Genomic DNA, 22,440 nt, shown 5'->3' on the forward strand with positions numbered 1-22,440 from the left:
GCTAAATGTTAACCTGCTGAGCCAACAACTTGTTAAAATATATTTTGTGTATTTAATGCACGCTGTTTAAAAATTGCGTGTCTTTCGACTCATAAAAAACTAATGTATTTTTAGCTTTTGTTTAATTTAATATTTTGCTAGCGCCACAACTGCACAGTGGACATTTCAGAAAAACTCTTGTTAGCATCACGCCCATAGGTATGACGTTGCTTTCCGTTCTTTCACCGCCATTTCTCGTCGGCTTCCTCATTGTGTTTACCGCTCTAGGATTTCATCTCGCAAGTGTTGAAAAACACCTTTAGCATGGCTGACGCCACACGTAAGTAACTGCTTTTGTTCAGTACGCTCACTCTGGCTGAGCCTATGCGCAGTGCAAACGATCAAGTAAATAGTTTTACTTCAATTGCCGGTGTACCGGCGTTAGGCTTAATCGTGTTCCCTGCTGTCCGCCCAAGCACAACGTAGGCACCGGGTGTTTTTCACCTGAATTTCCTTGCCTACAATGCTTCTCTACAGCGTGATCATATGGATGTCTTTCGCCTAAGGTTGTTTTTTCATTGGTAGAAGTATTGCGGCGCGCTGGTCGTACCAGATCGTGTTCCACGTCGCTGTTGGATTTTTTTTTTTCTTTTTGTTCTGTCTCTTTAGTGACGCCATGTTATCTTCCCGCGTTCGTTGCCGTCACCGCGCCGCAATGTCGCCTCCTTCGTAAAACGCTAAAGGATACTTCAGCGGAGGCGTAATGGGTGCTGCCGCTGTTTGGCCCTGTCAACATTGCCAATTTGCCAATGTCTTCATAGAGCTGCCTTGGATCTGGTGTTTTCATAAAACTGTTGCCGGTCTCCGCAATTCGGTCCTGGGACTGCTGCGGAATCGAAAGTCCACACCTACATCGCCCAGAAAACCAGATTAGTGTTCGAATTGGCGTTTTCCACAGTGCACGCATTTATTTGTATTAAAAAATTTTTATCCCTCCACTGCTGTATCTTTCGTAGACCACTTTTAGGTTTGGGACACGAAACACCACTAAATATTATTTGCTGCCTTTTCAATTTGACCTGCCATGCTTGTAATGGAGGCTGAACTGGTGTGCATTTTTCAGAATACGGGAGTTACGGCAACTCCCAGCCTGCGGCAGCTGGGTAAGTACATCTTCCATTTTTCTTTTTTAGTCTCGCACTGAAATGATGTGTACGCACTAACATTACAGGCCTAAAGTGCATATGAATTCACATATCTAAACTGAACATTCCCTGGAAAAGTTGTACCTACGCAGAAAGCACTGGTGCTCTTTGGCAATGGCTGGCCTTCTGCCAATGAAACCCACCAACTCTTTCTTTACTGGACCATAGAAAATGTGCCTGACAACTTTTTGACGTGTGATACATTGCAATCGGAATTCTATGAGCAACACCATGCACAACACAACATGCTACAGCACTTTTGAGGCTCATTCATACCGGCGACTAACAGCGATTGTGTGACCAAGTTGCTTGCTGCTAGACTTTTCAGTTGCAAAACTGCTGACCCAGTCAGATGCGCAGAAACAGGATGTCCGTATACGCTGGTACTTGTTTTACGTGGTGATGCAATTGTGAGCAGATTGAGACTTGCCAGTGTGAGCGTACGTCACCACTCACATATTGTTGCGTGACCTCAAGTCGCCAGCACGAGTGAGCCTTTAGTCTGATTTGGCAATTTTCTGCACATTGGGGTCTCGAAAAATACTTCGATGGTAGGCATCATCGAAAGTGGCTTTCAGTGGCCTCCAGTGTTCCTCACACTTTGGAATCAGGTGACGCAAATGGTATTTTCTGTCAGCCGAACTGGAATTGTAACTGAAAGCGGCAGTGAAGACTTGGCAACTAACGTCTATGCTGCTGTAACGATACTCGAGACATTGGCACATGCTCAGAGGCATATGTTTTGCGTATCATTTTCGGCTAATACCACATGCAACTTTATTTTCTGCACTGGGTTTCTCTTATCTGTTAACATTTCAGCAGCATAAGTACAACTTAGTATATAACGAATTCCTTGTCATGTAGAGTTTCCACACACGCACACACGTGCCATGCAATGTACCAGCCTGCCATAGAAACCCAACTAGCAGTTTAGTCTCTTAACATTTCGGACTCCTCCATTGCAAATCTGATTCTACAAGTTCAAGGTGCCCAACTAGGCCAACTTGCTTGCACAGCAAAGCAAATTAAATGTGATCATATACTGAGGAGCTTATTGGATGTTCGACGTCGCAACCACCTGCTGCAGTAGCTCAGCGGCTGTGGCGTTGTGCTGCCCAACTCGAGGACGTGGGAAATGTTGCCGCATTTCGATGGGGGCGAAATGTGAAAACTTGTGCACATTAAGGAACTTCAGATGGCCAGAATAATTCGAAGGCCTCCACTGCGAAATGCTTCATTATCAGTCTTGGCAGGTAAAATTACAGAATTTAGTTTTTCAACCTGACAACCACTGCTTCACAATCTTAATGAATCCAGAAAGAACAGAAACGGACATTTTTTGCAAAAAGCCAAAGCCAATGGACCCTGCACAATAGGCGGCACACCCTCTCTAACATTAGCAAAGCCAAGGCTTTTCCCGCATAGCATGGCTTCAATATTGTTAATATTCTTGCCACCAAATCCCCATACATTTATTTGCCTGGTGTGACTTGGACAAGTTTGCACTCCTTTAGCTGCTTTAGCATTTCACGCGAATTCTCAAGTCAGTAATGATTTGCTTGAAATCTATTCAAAACACCAATTATGTTTAACGTTTTAATTATGCCCTATGTTGCCACTAATGGGTCTTGAAATGGAACAATGAAACATACCAAAAAATAAATTCTGGGGTTTTATGTGCCAAAACCATGATGTAATTGTAAGGCATGCTGTAGTGGGTGACTTCGGGTTAATTTTGACCACCTGGGGTTCTTTGACGTGCACCCAATGCACAGTTCATGGGTGTTTTTGCATTTGGCGTCAATCGAAATGCGGCCGTTGCAGCCGGGATTTGCTCCCTTGACCTTGGGCTTAGCAGTGCAAGTACAGCTGGTGATGAAACATACAAGCACTAAAAGTTTCCATGTTTGTGGCAGTAGGAAAACATTTATTTACTTGTTTACACAATAATGCAAGCAGGAGAGGGTTTACAAAAGATGTTTTCAAGTTTTCCAAAGGAAACAAGATGTGCATTCAAAAACGCTTTGTGGTAAATGATTCAATTCTTGCTTGCAAGTGTAAAAAATGACTTCTGAAAAAAGTTTGTGTATGTCCAATATACTCTACAGACAAGGTGCTATTGATGTTTCTGTTACACCATGCATACAACAGCTAGAGACTTGATGGCCACCGTGTACAAGTAGCTGACATACCGACAGTGCGAATTTTGAGCAATTTCATGTCAACTTCGCTTCCAAGGCATAACCTACACTCTCACTTGGAAAACCCACAGCCCTGCTGTAGGGAGCTCTGTATGTTGTGCCAGATTTACCCCCGTATTCAGAAATGCAACTTAAGTTGAAGTCCATGCTTGACTTGATCTAAGTGACGCCTATCGCGAACGCGCTCGAGGAAACGCAGTGAGCTTCTTTGGGCACGTTAATGCCAGGCGTCATCTAAATCAAGTCAAGCCTGGACTTAGACTTAAGTTGCATTTCTGAATACGGGGGTTAGACCCCTTGTCATACGGTATTCATTTGTATCTGAGTCTCTCATTATTTTTGGTAGCAGCACATTCAAGTGTGTAGCTTGTTTGCTCGAGCTTAGGGGGCAGGCAGTTATATTTGTTTCTCAACATGATCATTTATTCCAGGTATGGCTCCTATGGGGGTTATGGAACTGTGGATCAAAACTACTCGCAGGCCAGCTACACCCAGCCCGCCGCGGGATACGGGGTAAGCTACAGTGTATTTAATCTCTTGCTCATGGGGCTTAGTGTGTGAAAGTGTTGTGCAGAAAAATAATAAAACTTGCAAAAGACAGTACATTGAAGTGCAAATCCAACTGCATGAGTGCTTATCTGTGCCCGTTCCAACGATGTATTTGGCATTGAATTCTTACTGCACCACCGCCGCTTTTCTCATGTAAGCCACTCTTCTCATCCATCTGTATTATCTATCCCTCTCACAGCTTAATGGGACTTTAGAGAAATGCTAAACCAGTTTTCTTTGAAAAACTGTTTTTGTTACTGTCACTGAGTTCGTTAACTAGAAGAATTATTGTCAGTTTTTTTTTTACTTTGCACCGAAACCTGTCATTGTTGTGCAGTAAGAATTTTGGAAATGCAAAGCTGTCTTCAGGTCCTTCAGAATGCACTACAGTCAAATTTTACCAACAAGCAATGAGCGAGGCATGAGCAGATGCTGTCAATATCTGTGGCGTCGTGAAGAGCTAGTGCAAGAGCTTTAAAGTGGGCTTTTGGGTTAATTGTAGAAAGGTAATTTACTAATAAAACAATTTTTCTCCTCAGAGTTGTTTTAAATTGATCATTTAAAACAAACAAAACACTTGCTGCTCGATCTATGACTACATACAGCTTGCGAAAAAAAAACTTGTCTGAATCTGTTTGCTTAACAGTGCAAGGCAGCTTGAAGTGCTTCTGCCTTCGTTTCAGCAGCAGCAGCCAGCAGCTCAACAGCCTCAGCAACAGCCCATGTGGGGTGCCGCTTCTAATGTGACTTCCACACCAGCTGCAACAACCTATGGCCAAGACCAATATGGGCAGCAAAGCCAGTCGTACAGTAGCTACCAACAGCCCAACTCTTATTCACAGGGTGAGAGTGGATACTTTGCTTTTCGTTACTTCCTTTCTGCACTTTTGTGACAGCGAAAACTTTATAGTGGTGGCACTTCAAATTGCCAAGAGTAGAATATATCTTGGAGTTAAACGAAGCAGTGCAAAGAGAACAGTAATAAAAAACAAACACCACCGGATGAGCGCTGTTTTACTCCAAGTGCAGTCACCCAAATCAAGTTGTTGCTAAAATATCATCATCAGCCTGGTTATGCCCACTGCAGGGCAAAGGCCTCTCCCATACTTCTCCAACTACCCCGCTCATGTACTAATTGTGGCCATGTTGTCCCTGCAAATTTCTTAATCTCATCCGCCCACCTAACTTTCTGCCACCCCCTGCTACGCTTCCCTTGGAATCCAGTCCGTAACCCTTAATGACCATCGGTTATCTTCCCTCCTCATTACATGTCCTGCACATGCCCATTTCTTTTTCTTGATTTCAACTAAGATGTCATTAATTTATTTCCGTCAATGAGGTAAAGAAAGGGCCGAAGTGGCAAAAGACGGCGGAACGCCGTCCGACTGAAAACCGCTAGTTATCGCAATAAATAAGAGATGGCGCCACATGAAAGTGTTTCCTGGTTTTTGTTTACTACTTTTTACGCCAGGTGGAGATAGTTCTCTGCAAGATTCTCAAATATTTGCAAGGAGAAAAGTATTTTCCAAGCCCGCGTTTGAGTTGAACATGGCGACGCTGCGAGGCAAGCCTCTCACGCAGGCAGAGATTGAATCGGTTCTGTTTGCGAGTGATGATAACGACACTGTAGTTGTAGATGACCTGCAAAGCAGTGATTCTGAAAGTGACTCGTCCGACGAAAATGTAGGCTCTGACGCAGTCAAACTCGTCAGGTGTGGATTGCGCGCCGCCTGCAAAAGCACCGAGGTTAGACTGGAAGTGGAATCCGACTGACAGTGACAAGAAAGTGGAAAAGTGTTTGTTCAGTGGGAATTCAGGAATGAAGAGAACTGTTCAGTTAGCCCTCTCTGCAAATCTGACAGCTTTGACATCGTTCAACTGCTTGATTGGCAATTGGCAGATTATCGCTGATGAAACGGATGCATTTGCTGTTCTGAAACAGGCTTCAGCACCCGATCGGTCTTGGTTTCCCACAACAGCAGGTGAGATGAAGGTTTTCTTCCTCATATGTGTGCTTATGGGCCAAGTCAAGAAAAACACAATTCAGTCATATTGGGCACACAGATCTGTAATTAGCACACCGTTCTTCCCATCCCTGATGCCAAGGCAGCGTAATCAAGCCCTTTGTAAATACCTGCATTTCTTGGACAGTAGCGGCCAAGCGCAAGGGGATAAGCTGTGGAAGCTGCACTCAGTGTTAGAGTATGTCTTGGAAGCTTTCTCCAGTTCCTATTATCCAGAAGAGGAGTTGGCAGTGGATGAGAATCTCATGAAGTTTCGAGGCCGACTCTGTTTTGTGCAGTTCAACCCGTCGAAGAGAGCACGCTTCGGTATAAAATTTTACAAGATCTGCGAATCGACCAGTGGATACTGCCTCAAATTTGCGATATACACCGGAAAGAGCGACAAGTTGCCTGCGACGGCTGGAATGTTGTGCAGAGAGGCCGTTGTTATTGCACTTGCGAGTACCTACCAAATGGCCATACCATTTTTGTGGACAATTGGTACAGTTCTCCGACCCCGTTTCTACGTGTCAAAGATTCAGGATCCAATGCTGTTGGTACAGCGAGATTGCACCGAAAAAACATGCCGAAAGATTTAAAGAAATTCAACTTGCAACGGGGTGAGTGCTCCACTGTGTTTTCCCATGGCATCATGGCTGCAAAATGGCAGGACAAAAAAACCAGTGACAATGCTCTCCACTGTCCACGCTGCTGCAGACTTCACTGACTTGTGCAAAAAAACAAGATGGTCAACCGATCCAAAAACCTCGTATTGTGCTTGACTATAATATAGGCATGGGAGTTGTTGACCATGATCAGCAACTGGTTTCCTTCCCTATAATGCGCAGATATGCCAAAGGATACAGGAAACTTTTTTTTTATGTTGTGGATTTAGCTGTTTATAACAGCTATATCTCGTTCCAAAAAGCAACCGGAAAAAAAATGTCCTACGCGGATTGGCAGGTGGACCTTGTCAAACAGATCGTCGAAGAAACTTTTGCCAGGATATCAGCACAGAGGGAAACCAGCTGTGGCTCCATCACCGATGCGGCTAGAAGCTTCTGAGTGGGCGCATTTTCCTCGCCAGATACTCCCCAATGCTGTGAAGGAAAATCCGTCTCGAAGATGTGTGGTCTGCAAAGCATGGAGGAAGAGAAGTGAAAGCCGTTGGGAGTGTGAAAAATGTAACATCGCACTTCACATGCCAGAGTGCTTTAAGATTTATCATGCGCGAAAGAATTTCTAATTCCGAAAATGTGTGCGTGCTTTAGGAGCAAAATAAAACCCTTTTTATTTTTTTACGCTATGACTTTTCTAGTGCAAGTTATCATGGTTTGTTTGCAGCGACATTGGTCGCACCGCGCGCTCAAAATATGTTGCGGATGGCAGCATGCGGAACACGGATGAAGCGGCGGAAGCGAATGGGTTAACTTGCGTTCCCTCACCCAATCTGCTCTTTTCTTATCCCTTAATGTTACACCCATCAATTATCTTTCCATAGCTTGTTGTGTCATCCTCAATTTAAGAACCCTTTTCGTAAGCCTCCAGGTTTCTGCCCCGTACGAGTACTGGTAAGACACAGCTGTTATACACTTTTCTAGAATATAATTTTTGTGTAATTTGTTATCTTTATGTTGTGCAAGATGGGCGGGGAATGTGAAGCACATGCAAACTGTGTTCTGTAGCATCCATGTGAAAAGCTTGCATGAAGTGCTGAAATTTGTTACAGCTGTGTAGGTATGTGCTGTTCTTGTTTAGAGGTGTGCGAATATTTTGAAAAGGTGCTTTGCCCTTACGTTATCTTCCTACCTTCCTAAGATATCATTTTCCTTCTACAGTTATGTTTACAACAGGTATTGGCACTTTTATTTATGAATACAGTCAAACCTCGTTATAACCAAGTAATGGATGTAACGAATTAAGTGAGATACCCCTTGAAATCCCCATAAATATTCATAGTGCAGTATGTGCAATAATGGTTACAAGGAGGTAATTTTGGCCTCCCCTTGAATTTCACTAAAATGAGGTTTTACTCTATAATTGTCCCATAAAATGTGCTGCAAGTTGCAGAGCACTGTAGTGCTTCTCCAGAGGACACTGTCCAGATTTGGGTGAGCCAAGTGCAGTACAGAAAGATGTCTTTGTACAAGAGGATGCCCTGCTGTGTTCATTGTCATTGTCCATTGTCACTTGTTGTGCTGTTTGCTGCAGTGTCAACATGTTTTGGGTGCTGCAGCCTTTGTCAGGCAATAATACTGCCTTTTGCTGCAGCACCTGAGACAGCTGTATGTCTCTAACAACAAATAAATGAAAATGAAATTACAGCACTGTTTCTTGCTGTGATCTGGTAAATGTAGCACTTGACATGCGGCGGCAGTCTTTGCCAGCAATGTGCTGGTTAGTTCAAGTGAGGTTATTTCTGCATACATGGCAACAGTGTGATGTGTGCCCAACCTACAGACGGCATGGTGTGTTCCATCTCTCCCAAGTGTGATAGAAGGGAAGCTGTAGGCACTGAGCGGCGATGGGGCTGTCCCCTGTGCAGGCCAAAGTGCGACATATGGAGGGTACGGAGCTCAGCCAGCTCCGGCCCCTCCTCCGGCTGCTGCCAGCAGCACGGCTGCGTACCCTCCCAGCGCCACCACGGGCTATGGGGCGCAAGCACAACCAGCTCCTGCAGCGGGCTATGCAGCACCACAGCCAGCAGCCCAGGGCGCATACGGAGCTGCAGCCGGATACGGTGCCCCACAGCCGACACCCCAGCCAACACCCCAGCAGCCTCAACAACCGGGCTCTCACCAGTATGGAGGCGCCGGCGCAACACCTTATGGCTCTAGCTATGGTGCTGCGGCAGGTGGTGCCCCCTATGGGCAGGCCCAGGGGCCTCCGGGACAAATCGGTGGGCCGCCACAACCAGGCGGTGCTTTTGGGGGCCAGGGTGGTCCCCCCCAGCCCCCTCAACCAGGTGCACCATCAGGGCCCCCCAGTAGCTATGGGAGTGGGGATTATGGACGGGGTGGAGGAGGGCCGCCAGGGGGCATGGCTGGACCCCATGGAGGTCCACCTGGGCCGCCCTCTGGAGGAGGCGGCGCAGGAGGTGGCGGCGGCTACGGGGGACCACCGCCAGGAGGATATGGGGGTCCCGGTGGATATGGCGGTGGCCAAGGTGGGTGTGCTCACAGGATGCTTGACCTGCTGCCTGCCTGCACCCCAAGCCTGTTACATATGTACAATAGATGTTTCGATTGCCAGATCTTTTGTGCACCTTACCCTGCTTAATGTTGTTCACTTTGCTTTGTGTACCTGCTCTGTGGGGATCTGGCAAGTTAAAAAGCTTCCCTTAGTTTAGTTGTTAGACACTTGCTAGTAGTGCATTGCTTCGTGTGCGACCACTTGTAATTGTCATGGCTGTCTATAAATGTGCATTGGCTTCATCCCTGTGGCCTTTGATCTGGTAGCTTGTGTCGCTGCCTGCTCAGTAGATTTTTATCGTTCTTATGTAGACTAGTGACTAATGTGAAAGGTTTATTATTAGAGCAATGTCTTCTTGCTAAGTGTGGGAAAATCCTTTTTGTTATTTCTGCTCATGATTTTAGACCATACTGTGTATATAAAGCATTTTCTTGTTCTTGTGCTGTTCGGTTCGGTGTTGTGGCCATGTACAAAAATAACTGCGTCTGTGGTCAGCAATAAAATTCAGATTATTCGCACACCTCTACAATTGTCTTGTGACTGTGTTAGCCGAAGCTTTAAATTGTGCTTTTATCTTTATGTCCTCTTCCAGGTGGGCCAGGCATGTACGGCGATCGAGGAGGAAGAGGTGGCTTCAAGTACGTGTTTATGCTACATTTACAACTTGGTGTAACGCTCATCAGTGGTTCACAACTGCTTGTAACTGGTAGAAATGCGCAATGCATTAATTCTGTAAACTTCTGACAGAATCATTGCCTACTTTCATTGCTTGTTTACGTAAGAGTAATGATGGTAAAATGTGTAGTGAAACGTGCATGTGGAGTGCAGGGGTGCTTGCCACGTTAAGATGGGTCCTGTCGCACACGAAATCGCGAGGTTCACTTAAAGGGTGCCAAAGCGAACAGCAGATACAGCCATTGTTGCCTTGACATACTGTACATACGTCTCTTCAAAGTGACAATGCTAGAGGTTTGACAGTGTTGGGTTTGCCTGCATGAATGACACAGCGGGCTTTTAAAGATGTCCATGTTGGCTGTTTGTGTGTGTGTGTGCAGCTTACAAGAGGCCTAATTGGCCATGCTGCTTTAGACATGCTGACAGAGGGTGTTTAAGGAAACCATGGTTTGCCTAATGCAAAGTGTGCAAAATGAGGTTTTGCAACATGGTGGTTTAACATGCGGCGTTAAGTGCGCAGCGTTCTGTTGTCATCCAGAAACCTAACTCGTGTATTGTAGTGGGCACCTGGTCATATGTTACAGTAGCACCATTTGCCTAATATAGGGTTCACGCTGCGGGTCATTTTCGGTGCCCTCTGGTTCCTAACAACGGCTGGGGTTGTAACACGGGGCTCGCTGTACGGGCGCGCGTTGGTTTTGCTCTTGGGCGTTGCAGGGTGTGTCACTGTTCTCTTCCCTGGCCCCCGCCTCGACGGACCTCCTGGCTTGGCCAGGATGGTCCGAGGCGGGGACCCATTGCATAATGAGAGCAGGAGATGCCAGGGGGTGCAAACTCCCTGCCCGTGAGAGTCGCAAGGAGGGAGGCCTAACAAATCGATGTCTGCTTCACACTCTAGTAATCAAGGTGGTCCCGGTGGCAGGGGAAGTTACAACAAAGGTAACAGCTTCACCTCATGGTGTTGCTTTGAGTTTATATCTATCTACCTGTACGTGCATATTACCTAGCGTACGCTGTTTACCTGTGCTTGAGGACTTGTAGAAGCTCCCCAAAAGCAAAATCTTTTCATTTTTTCCTCTGTGGTGATGAGCCACTTTTATTTTCCTTTTAATACTTGTCGGTTGCACTACTCTTGTTTTTAAAAGCCTTGGTGCAGCTACTGCACTTTGTTTTTGCTTACCAAGTTATGGTCGGTGTTGCAAGGCATAGTCAAGACTGGTTCAAATTTTCCAAAGCATTTGTGCTGGGTGCTTAAACTAGTTACATATGGTGTGTAAGATGTTAACTAGTTGTCCTGGTGTCAGATGGCTTCATCATTGACTATATGCTGCTGTGCTCCTAATTAGGGTGACATGCAGCTGGGCAAGCTGTTAAAAGCGTCACTGGTGGGCATTGCTTGGTTCATGCCAGCATAAAGTTGGGTAGATTCAATGCCCTCAAGTTCTTCCTGCTCGTCCTAGGCAAGCAGGCTCAAAGGTGCACACAAAGAGGTTTGTTTGACATTCCTTGTGAAACAAAGGAGCGCAGCTGCAAGTGAGGTGCAAAAATGGGGTCCATGATAAAGCAAAATGTCGTGCATCTTGTGCATGGACTGGTCAAGAAACTTGTATTTTTTGTATTGGCTGCTTCATGTACATACTTATGCTTTGACACCTGGCAGGGTGCTTCTATCGTTCAAGGAAACTTTCATGCTGACTGGCAAGGAATATATATATAGTAGCATATACACACTAAAAACATCTTCTGTGGCTTCTTTAAGCCTTTAGGTGTCGTTTATTTATTTTCTTGGATAATATAAAATGAACACAGTGATTTATTTTTGGTTATGCCGAAAGGTAAAGAAACGACATGCATAATACAAATGCTCTTAGTATGGTCCTTGCATTCCTATTGGACAAAAGGAATAAAAAGCGAAGCAGTGTCAAAATCACCATTGTTTTCAGTTTTTTCACGGTGTCAGGGTCAGAGTGTGACACGGTTGGTTTCCTCTTGGTCAACAAGCCATCATGATCTGAGCCTGAGCTTGGCTTGTATTCAGAGTCCGGAGAGCCACTGCCCCATCAAGTTTAAAGCATCGCATCTCAAAGCAATCGCATGGCCACACTCAAAGGACAGAGCGCCTTCATTTATTCGAACCCTGCCAGGCAAAGCAGAGAAAGCAACTGATAAGAGATGTGACAGAGGGCTGAGCCATCCTGAAGAACGCACACCGACAAGGGGCACCCCTGTCGCTGCAAAGGAGACCTGTCTTAGTGAAGATAGTGCAAGACGAGACTTAAAGAAAAAGAAACCTTTTGTAAACATGACAGGTGGCAGAAACATGGAGTGATGGCCTTGTGTGTCAGTAATGGAGGATCACTGCCATAGTGGTGTACAGTGTCCAGGAGCCACTCCTTCCATCTGTGCGGTGTAACAAGCCCACAGACAAGTGCATTCCACAGCCACTAACAAAAACCCAGAGAGGAGAAAATGTGCTTCTAGAAGTGTACAGCTGATAGCAGAGGCACCTCGGAGCGCGCCAACTTTGTGTTACTGCGTGCATACGAGTGCAGAAAGTGCAGGTGGATCAGTGACACTGAAATTGTCAAGATAATAAAACATGAAATGGGGCGTGACACTGCTTTCATGCACTCGATAGCGGCCTTGTGTGGGCGCCTTTATGTTAATTTGTAGCAAACGTTTTCGTAGCAATTGCGTAACATGGGAGTGCTACAGGCTTGGTGTTGTGAATAGATCCAGTTGAAAGCTAGTCATTGGTTTGACATTCTGTCAGTGTCTGCTTCCCTTTCTAGTACATTGCCTAGCACATTTGTATAAGCTGCTTATACATATAAGCTGCTATAGGCACCAAATCGAACCTTCGAGCATTGTCTGTGGGGAGCTTGCCTGAAGGACATGCTGTGTGTGCTAAGGTCTGTGATCCCTCTTTTGGCTTCCCAGCCAAACCACAACTGTGCATTAAGCTGCTACTAGAAAACTGTGGAGATGGCAAAGCACTTCGCAAGCTTGGTTTGGGTATTGGATGTAAAGCGAAAGGCATGCAGTATGTTGCTACTGAGCATTTGTTCCCTGATAGGGAAGCTGTACACCTCCTTTTATCAAAACAAGGTCATGCTTGATGTCTGCTGAAATCCTCAGTGCTCATCGGTAGGGAGCAGACACCTCATGTACTCATTGCAGCAAGAGAGTCTCCACTTTGTGTTGGGAGATAGCACCAAGGAGCTGGCTGGGGCACCAGGGAAGCTACATTCAGCTTAGGCTGGCAACACTGCTTTTCGCATTGCTTCCACTGTGGTGTGTGCAAGTTCACTTAGGAACTGTACTAACAACTCCTGCCTTATTCAAACAGTTGATGTCTGGGAGCATTGCAACAAACCCTGCAAAGTGATGTCTTCAAAATGGTGTATACACGAGCAAGAGTTGCATGTGCCTTATGCTGATACTCGGGACTTCTCACACATGCAATCATTGAATCCATACCACGTACTGCAGGTTTCTTAAACGCAGAAGCCTGCCTATTTATATTTCATGGTGTAATCTCTGGCATGTCAGAGCTGGTTTAGATGTTACAAGTGACTGTGGCAAGAATTTGTGCGAGCCAAATCAATTGTGGTAGCACCAGATTGTTTGGCTTATATGTGAGTAACCTCATTCCATATCGAAGGTTTGGTTTTTGTCGTGAATGTGCGTGCTGTCAGTTAGAACAGATAACTTGGAAACAAGGCAGCGCCAATGTGCTGTATAAGGAGTGCATAACATTCAGTGTGAATAGTCCAGCAAACCAGTCTTGAGGTGTCTTGCAACACAATATTTTTGCCCCCCCTTTACGGTATGGTCATCCATACATAATGTTTTTGCCGCACCATGGTGCGTTCAGGGTACTTGCATGGGTTCTTTATTTGTACGTCTTGGTGAGGAGTTGCTACTTTTGAGTATTGCACACATTTCAATTTCACAAACAAAAAAAGCAGAGGCAGGACAGAAAATTTTAGTTCAGGGAAGCATTGCATGTTAAATTGTGCAGGCATAAAGTGCAACTCCTCTCCCATGTGTGCTGCGATTCGTTTCACGAATGTCATTTTATTTTAATTCGGAGGGCATAGAAGAGTGCATGTACTGCCCGTAATTACAATCTTTGTAAGGTCCAGTTTCGCTGTCTGGGCTTAGTTGTCCTTCAGGATTTGCACGAATATAACGTAATGATGTATAAGAAACATTAAATTACCCAGAAATAAAGGTATAGTGTTAGTATAATGTGAACTAACATTCTAAACCAGCTGTGTCTGCATGGAACAAAACCCTCGGGCCTATCAGTAAGGCTGACCCACCTGTGCTCATGCTGTGCTATAACACATCATGCACTGGAATAGTGATGTTGGCAGTTTCTGTAGTATACCAGGCCTTTAGACCTACGCGTCCTTCATTGCCCTTTGTTGCGCTTGCTACTTGTAGACCTGTTTCCTGCCATCAAGAAGTTTGCTTCTTCATAATGTTCTCACCTAGTGTCTGAGCCTTCTCCAAAATTAGTGTACCCAATGTACCTGCGGTATCCATGGTTCAATCGCAGCGACATTCCGAGGAGGGTGGAATGCAAAAAATGCTCCTGTGCTGTGCATGGGTGCACATTAAAGACCTCCAGCTCGTCAAAATTAATCCGGTCCCCCACTACAGCATGCATCATCAAGTGTCATTCTGGAGTGCAGATCTGCAGAATCAAATTAAAATTGATTGTTTGGTAGGAGTGCACATAACATTTAAATCACAGCTCTGAATACGTTATGAATTTTTTGACTCCAGAGTCTAGAAATGAAAAATCCTCATTATATTCGTGCAAATGCTTTATTTTCCTCTTTTCACATTATAACACTTAAGAGAATGTCATTATGAAGGGGGTCTGACACCGTTGATCTTATTTCTCTAACTAAAGGTGCCAGGTAGAATTTACTTATACAGTGGAACCCGGCTATATCGAACTCGCAAAAAAACGCCTATCAGTTCGATATAGAGCATAATTCGATATAAGCCTGCTAAATAATTGGATGTCATAAAAGCACATACCATTTACAAAATCACTTTATTGATTAAACTAGCTTAGTTTCGCACGAAATAGTCCGGCATTTTCTTCTGCTTTGGCAATTTCGCTGCCTGCGAAGCACGCACTTTTCCACATTAAGGAGTCGGAGCAGCTGAGGCCGCAACTTTCCGCATTCGCGCAGAAGCACCAGACTAGTGCGAACGCACCAATTACTTCTGAGGATGTGGGCCAAGGACCGTCGTTGCTTTCCTCATTGTGCCCACTTTCACTTGTGTTCGGTACGATGTTGGCAATGTAGTCTTCGTTTTCGGGCTCTCCCGTGGTCGCAACACATCATTTGCGCTCACAAACTCATCCACCATTGATTCGTCAACAGCTTCCGGAAATTCTGACAGTTCGCTCCAAACTTCGGCAACACTAGCAACGGCTTCGTCGCATTCATCAGAATTTACGGTCATCACCGAGCACGCGGAAGTCGGCACGGCTGAAGCAATTTCAGATTAGCCACTCGTACACGGCCGTGCGTACGGGTCGGGCGCCACGGGCTCCGGGTCGCGAGTTTGGACGCTTTAGCCCTAATCTCCCCCTTATTCTTCAAGATCGTGCCGAGAGTGCTCCTCGGAATCTTGTGCTCTGCGGGGACATCCGACTTCTCACCGTTCGACACGATATATGATTGCGAGCTTCACGACGAAAGGCAAATTCTTCCGCTTCATCACGGCAACACTGCGAGAGGAGGCCTACAAGGCGCACACAAAAACAGCGAGACAGGTCGCACTTTCGCCATCTTGCATGACGAAGGCACAAGAGCATCTGATTGGCTGTCTGAGCAAGCGCTGTGGGCGGGCCAGGATCATTCTTTGCAGGGGGGGGGGGGTGCCGACGGCTCGTCCGAAGCAGCGCGGTCGGGCGCGGTCACGGTAGGGAGAGCGGTTGGATGGAGCCGCTCAGCCAGGTTTTCTCCGCCACCGCGAGGGAAAGCCAACTTCCGGGGGCACTTTCCGCCGCTTGACGTTCAATATATCGGGTGTCGCTGCTATTTTTGTTCGATGTAAGCGTAATTTTTGCAATATATACTCATTGTAACTATATCGTGTCCAGAAATTGTTCGATATATAGAATAATTCGATGTAAACGGGTTCGATATAGTCGGGTTCGACTGTACAGGCATAAACAACTAATGAAGTCTAAGTGATTTCATTTAAATAGCCATTTAAATTTGTAATTATTAGTAATTGCTGTCCATCTTCTGCAATGCTGATTTGCTATACCTTGACTGTAGGACACGGCTGATGCTCAAATAGATCGGTTTGGTGATTTGATTTGTTGGTAACCTTTCATTAATAATAAAAGCAAACGACTTTGTTAAAAGTGAGTGCTTTGTGGCCTTGTTTTTAACTATCTCGATGAAGTGCTGTGAAGGGGAAGCATTCCTCGGACTACCCTCGGCAAAAGGTTACCCACAAATCGGTCTGTACTATGTAGGTCATCGGCCTTGTCTCTAGCATGTAGGGCTGTGGTTCGGAATTATGGCTTAGACAGCTGCACACGCATATTCACAAGAGTACACTTCTGCCTTCCCAAAGTAAACTGAAGAAAGAAAAAAAAACTTCCAGAGAGATCAAGCTGAATGTCTTTATGTGGCATGGTATAGTTTTCACTGTTATGTTCTAGTTGGTTGCAGGAATGTTGCTCTGCGCACGGAATGGTCTTTCGTCTGCATGGCCATTGCCAATGGGCGGTCATACCTGTCAATATAAGTAAATGTGCTACAACTGCATCAGCCTTTTACCATAGCTTGAAGCAGAACGTGTTTGCTTTAAAGTTGACCACATTTCCAAGCCAAGAGAGAAGTGGTCTACATGTAGGATGCTGCATGCATAGGTGAAGGTCTGTGCGAGAATCTAGTTCACAAATTTGCAGTTGACCTCAACAAGGTTACGCCTGATAGTATGTGAACAAGCCACATTTTTGGGTCAAGCGTTCATAAGACAAGGCTGGGACCATCAATGTACCTCTGAAAATGCTGTGCCCAGTTTCTCCACTGTCACAAGGTCCTTATTACTGTAAAATCAACTCATTTATGATGTGCAATGTCAATAGGGCACAACCACATTTTCTCAAAATGCTTCATTTAGCACGAATCGCTGCAAGTTCATAAGACAAAGCTTGCAAAATATGCTTTTAGCGGTCACATGAATGGTTTTTGTTTGGCACTGTTCTAATTTTCTGTCCGTTAGCACCTATGCACCAGGACACTGAATCTCTTGTCATGCTTCCACGTAAAGCTGTATTTGTGGAGCATCCATGGTCATAACTAAAGTTCATTGATGGGCATTCTTTCAGCCCAAATTGATGCAAGCGGAAGGGTTCAGCTTAATGTTCGCCTTTGGTCAGGTGCTTGAGACGCTTGTCATCTGAGGAGATGGGCTTGTCTTGTATTGGTTTCCCATTCTATCAACTGCTGCACACCATTGTGTATGTAGAAATTTCGTATACCTGCTTGTTTCACGCACTGTGGCAAACAAAGAAAAAAAAAGGCGAATATAATGGATTTACAAATCAGTCAAAATGGCAGCGCTGAATAGTAAGAAATATTCCTTCCTTGCTTTTATTCTTGGGGCTAAGCTTGTTTACCACAATCTGTGTCGGAGCCTAAAGATGCAAAACGGAACCATCTGCTCGAGGAAAACCATCTGTGTAACTTTGCTTTAAAAGTTCCTTTGTTTAATTATCGTCCCGACGAAACTTTAAATTACAGTTAGAGGTCTTCCTAGCAGCACCGTGGCCTAGCTCAGGCTCCTGTAGTTTCAGAAGTTGTGCTACGTGTGTGTCTATGGACTTGTCACTTTAATGCTGTGGAGGCCAATATTTCTAAACCAGTATGCCCTGGTTTTGTAGGACCTTCCGAGGAGATGGCAGACACCATATTTGTCTCCAACTTGCCAGAGGATGTTGGCGAGGTTCAGCTGGCTGAGCATTTTGGTGCCATTGGACTGATCAAGGTGCGGCTTTCTCTTTCTATCCCTTCCCCTCTTGTAGACTGTTTCTTTTTTCTATTTTTCAGTAAAGGTAGGCTGGGTGGTATTCTAAAGAAGCCACAGACTTAACTCTGAGTTTCAGGTACTTTTATTGAGTGACAAAGGTATAAACAGACATCAAAATATTGGTGTTGCACTTTACACATCAGTACCAATGTATTTGCACAAGAAGAAAGACAGCCTGAAAGTATATTCATAATTCTGTGCACATCTATCTCAGCAGTTCGTCTTTGAATTTCTCCCCTAGTTTGAAATCTGAAGCATTTATTAAACTAGTCTGTATGGCATAGGAGGAGTAAACTAAAAACTACCGTATTTACTCGCATAATGATAGCACCCCTGAATTTTGTCGTCAAAATTCAATTTTTATTTCCCGTGTAATGATCGCACCCCGAACTTGCCGCAGCAATATGTCGTGTGCCAAGTGTAGCTAATATTAATCGCGCTTACCATCTGTCGAATGCTACGCAAACGACTCAAGTCAAACCAAGCGGTCTGCACGCACCAAAAGTTCTTAAGTAGATGCCTCATTTCATTACTTTCATCACTTTACGCACTTCCATGACTAAATAAAAGCTGCAACCAAACTTGCCTTTATTATGTGTAGGCTTTTTAATGATTGCGGTCGACAACAACAAAAAAGGCGCCTTTCGATTCTTCTCATCTGCACTCGTGGGCATGCAACAAATTGCGAGCCGCTACGATAGTAGCCACGTTTACACTGATACGTTAAAAGTGTATTCATACGCCGACGCTTGTTACACAGCTAAGATATTCACCCACACGTGCCATATTAGGATAGTAGTGAAGACAGATGCCACAGTTTCCGCAGCTAAGCGCGTCCATCTGTCCCTCATAGTGGACATGGCTGCGTTATTGCCGCAAACATGCCGATATTAACGATATTATTCATTAGTGATATGGAAGAAACTGTTTCAATGCATGTAATGTACTCACGAGAAGAAAAAATCTCGTTTGGCTTGCTCTGCAGGTCGCCTTTTTTGTTTTTGTGTTCAGCAGCAAACGCGGGACGAAAAACATATATATTTTTTTTCTTTTCGCGGGAAATTGAACCCGCGCAATGATCGCACCCCTGATTTTGCATCAATTTTGCTAACAAAAAAGTGCGATCATTATGCAAGAAAATACGGTAAGTACATTGGTGGCCAGAGTTTTATCCAACAAGGCTCTTAAGGCAGCTTAGTGTGAACACTTGGGTGTTCATTATTATCATAACACTGGCACAAGGCACATTTTATGGTGGCAGGGTGACATGCTAAAAGTCGGGAATCCTAGCCATAAAGCTCAATTATGTAAACGTTATATCAGGCATGAAGAATAGACTGATGTATTCACAATGCACCTGGATGATACATAGATGGATTTGGCCCTTGATGGTGCTGCACGTTGATCTGCAACTTGTTAGTGCTCACTTTAGACACCTCGATCATTTGACAGATTGATAAGAAGACAGGGAAGAACAAGATTTGGATCTACAAGGACAAGATCACGGGCAAAGGCAAGGGAGAGGCAACCATCACTTATGATGATCCTCCAACTGCTGGTTCAGCCATCACTTGGTTTCATGGTAAGCATGTCTTCTTTATTTTCCTTTTTTTTTTCCTCCCTCCCCTTCTTTTTCCTCTGCAGTCTTGATGTCTTAGCTTCGTGTCATTGTTACACATTTGGTATTACTCGTTGCAAGGACAGTGCCTTCTGGTAAGCATTCTGTAGGCTGCAGTGCCACATGCCAGTTTATTTGTACACTCTATCATTTTTACAAGCTGTAGTGCAGTGAATAATCTAAAAAACTCTTTTGTTGGAAGAAACACCAACTTCTAAAGGAGTCATTTTGAGGGCATATACTCGGGGATTAACCAGATTTCTCTCATGCCTAGAGCATTGTAAATGGACTCTTTAGTTGCCATATTGATGGGCCTTAGTCCACTCAGTGCTTGCTTCTGTTATTTTTTTGCATGTACCTTCCTTCCGTTATTTTCCTGCTGGTTCCCCCACTTCCATCTTTCCCTTTTTAAAGAGAGCTTGATAGCTTTTTGACGCGGAACTACATCTACGCCATGGGATTCTATTTAACTCGCTGTGCTAAGGACAAGTTTCACTCATCCGAGAATAGCACTGTGTGACACCTGACGGTCACTTCTGTGTTGTGCAGGCAAAGAGTTCATGGGTGGCAAGATCAATGTCGAGCTAGCCCAACGCAAGACTCCGTTCGGCGGTGGCTTTGGTGGTGGAATGGGTGGCCGTGGAGGGCCCCGTGGTGGAAGAGGTGGCCCCCGAGGTGGCGGAGGCGGTGGTGGAGGAGGTCGTGGAGGTGGTCCTGATAGTGGAATGGGCGGCCGTGACGGAGACTGGAAATGCCCAAACCCGTAAGTAGTGGTGCTTGTTGCAGCTGTGAATGTGCATGTTAAGCCACATCTACAAGGTCTAACGCAGTCTTCTTTTTCTCCCCCATCTCCTTGCAGGGCATGTGGCAACAACAACTTTTCATGGCGTGTTCAGTGCAACCGATGTTCGGCCCCACGCGATGGCCCTGGCGGGCCTGGAGGTCCCGATAATGGGCCACCAGGAATGCGGGGTGGCATGAGGGGCGGGCCCCGTGGAGGTCGTGGTGGTGACCGAGGTGGTCGTGGAGGAGGACCACCCATGGGCGGACGAGGTGGTGGACCACCCATGGGTGGAGGAGGCCCACCAATGGGTGGCCGTGGTGGTGGCTTCGGACCGGGTCGTGGGGGCCCTGGTCGCGGTGGACCCATGCGAGGTGGACCCGGGTGAGTGCCGTGCAGATGTTGCGTTCAAGAACGATGTTCAGAGCTGCTGCAGTGTTTGTCATTTGGAAATTTCAAGCTAGCTTGGCAAATGACATCTGTGGATGGGTACTTCAAAGCGGCCTTCAATTGTGAAGCGCAATGACGTTTAGCCTGGCATCGGTGCATGCATTTGATCAATTTGAGACACTGTGTTTGGTGCACCAAGTTTAAAATTCTAGCGTAACCAAAAATTGCCTGGTTAGATTGCAGACTGTTTCATTATTTGCTCCTCTAGCTGAGATCTTCTACCTACTGCTTTCAAGTATGCCCAATCTTGGTATCTTCGAGTTTAGGTAAATTCAAGTTAAAATGTATGTATGCATTCATGTTGCATGTGCAACATGATTCAGTGGGCTCCCTATGTAAGTTAGCTCCTCAAGAAGTAAGGCATTGTTAATTTGTACTTACCAAATATTGTGAAAATATTCAAGTAGTGAATTATCAGATGGGCAACGAAAACAGCAGTCACATTGTCATGTTTATTTAGCAATTGATTCAATTGCACTTGCTTAAATTTTGCTCACAATTGTCCTAGTTGTCTGCGCTGTTGAGTCTGCACACTTGTTTCCTTTGGTATGCCCTGTTTGTGTCATGTTTTCCTAGAGCATAGCTCCTGAATGGACTTGCTTAAATTATGAAACCAAATATGGTGACATCTTGTTGATACGATTCTGCATTATACTTTTTTCAGGATAATACATTTTTTCTTTTCCCAGCCAACGTTTTGCAGGAGCAATTTATTTTCATGCGGTTATTCTGATTTCTTTGTGAAACCAGAAGTGGGCTTTTACTCGTATTTGTAAAGCTCATATCTTTATACTCCCGTGTACGAGCTTAAATAACATTCTAATGGCCTACGAACAATGGGTTAAGCCCCAGCCATATTGAAAGGAAAATGCACGCGGCGTGGCACTGGTGGTAGAGCCCTGCTCTGGCAGTGCAACCACACCGACACATAGCGCCGCAGCTCAGTTGAGTGAAGTGACTATTTCTTTATTATTTTTTTTTAACCGCAAGAACTATTTATGGACATTGAAAATAAGATATAAGTTCAGTGCAAACTGACGAGCAAATTCAATATTGCTGAATAAAGTGCATTAACTGCAGTTTGTGTGGTGTCAGGTGATGCTGTTGAGTTAGTGGGCATTGAGAGACTCATGGGACAGTATCTTTAGTAGTCCATAGTTGTTAGACATCGGTTTATTGGAAGGCATGTTGGGGCCAATGGCAACATGTTAGTAGTCTGTGTGTCATGAGCAAAAGTAGTGGCACTTCTCAAGTGCATTTAGCATGCTTACACATAAATGGTTCATTTTTATTTTCTTCCTTCCAGTGGAGACAGAGGTGACAGAAGAGCACGACCTTACTAGGGAAAGTGGCCTGTGAAGTGGTGCTGACCCTCTGTTGGCTGCGTTTGTTGCTCCATCATGTTTGTTGACCTGTATCTATCCCTTCATCCTGTTCATTGACCTCACAGTACGTGCTCATGAAGAAAACTGTTTTAGTTCTGCCATCTTTCATGTCAAGACATATGTACTTTAAAGTGACAGTCTCATGTACTGATGTGGTGCGCCATTCCATGTTGCTTTTTTTTTTTTTTAATGCACCTGCTTATCACCTTACATTGTGTGTATAGTGTAACTCTTTTGTGCACCCAAATAAAGCTCTTTTGTTCATTAAACTGGTATTTTCTTTTTATAGCTTGCCAAAATTTCATAGAGTCTTTCTTGAC

The 22,440-nt window shown here is 45.0% G+C and overlaps 1 protein-coding gene across 4 annotated transcripts; it reads left to right on the plus strand.

Moving 5' to 3' along the window:
* Positions 1-197: 197 nt before the first annotated feature.
* On the plus strand, positions 198-22,389 carry caz (FUS RNA binding protein cabeza). 4 transcript variants are annotated; one of them, XM_075685434.1, is made up of 12 exons: positions 198-319; positions 1,103-1,142; positions 3,817-3,898; positions 4,618-4,777; positions 8,483-9,103; positions 9,722-9,767; positions 10,703-10,743; positions 17,741-17,844; positions 19,339-19,468; positions 20,054-20,267; positions 20,364-20,669; positions 22,042-22,389. In XM_075685434.1, exons 1-12 carry the CDS (start codon positions 304-306, stop codon positions 22,076-22,078), a joined length of 1,797 nt encoding a protein of 598 aa, XP_075541549.1. In that variant the 5' UTR covers positions 198-303; the 3' UTR covers positions 22,079-22,389. The 4 variants fall into 4 exon arrangements, with proteins under 4 accessions (XP_075541549.1, XP_075541550.1, XP_075541551.1 ...); XM_075685435.1 differs by having other exon boundaries at positions 4,621-4,777; XM_075685436.1 differs by lacking the exons at positions 198-319; positions 1,103-1,142; positions 10,703-10,743.
* The last annotated feature ends 51 nt before the right edge of the window (positions 22,390-22,440 follow it).

Source organism: Dermacentor variabilis, chromosome 3 (genome assembly GCF_050947875.1).
Source record: "Dermacentor variabilis isolate Ectoservices chromosome 3, ASM5094787v1, whole genome shotgun sequence".
NCBI classification, from domain to species: Eukaryota; Metazoa; Arthropoda; class Arachnida; order Ixodida; family Ixodidae; genus Dermacentor; species Dermacentor variabilis.

Bases quoted from the DNA above. Each gene is read 5' to 3' on its own strand.
- caz (XM_075685434.1), top strand. The intron at 1,143-3,816 runs GTAAGTACATCT...CATTTATTCCAG, and splicing joins TCCCAGCCTGCGGCAGCTGG to GTATGGCTCCTATGGGGGTT. The intron at 19,469-20,053 runs GTAAGCATGTCT...TGTGTTGTGCAG, and splicing joins AGCCATCACTTGGTTTCATG to GCAAAGAGTTCATGGGTGGC.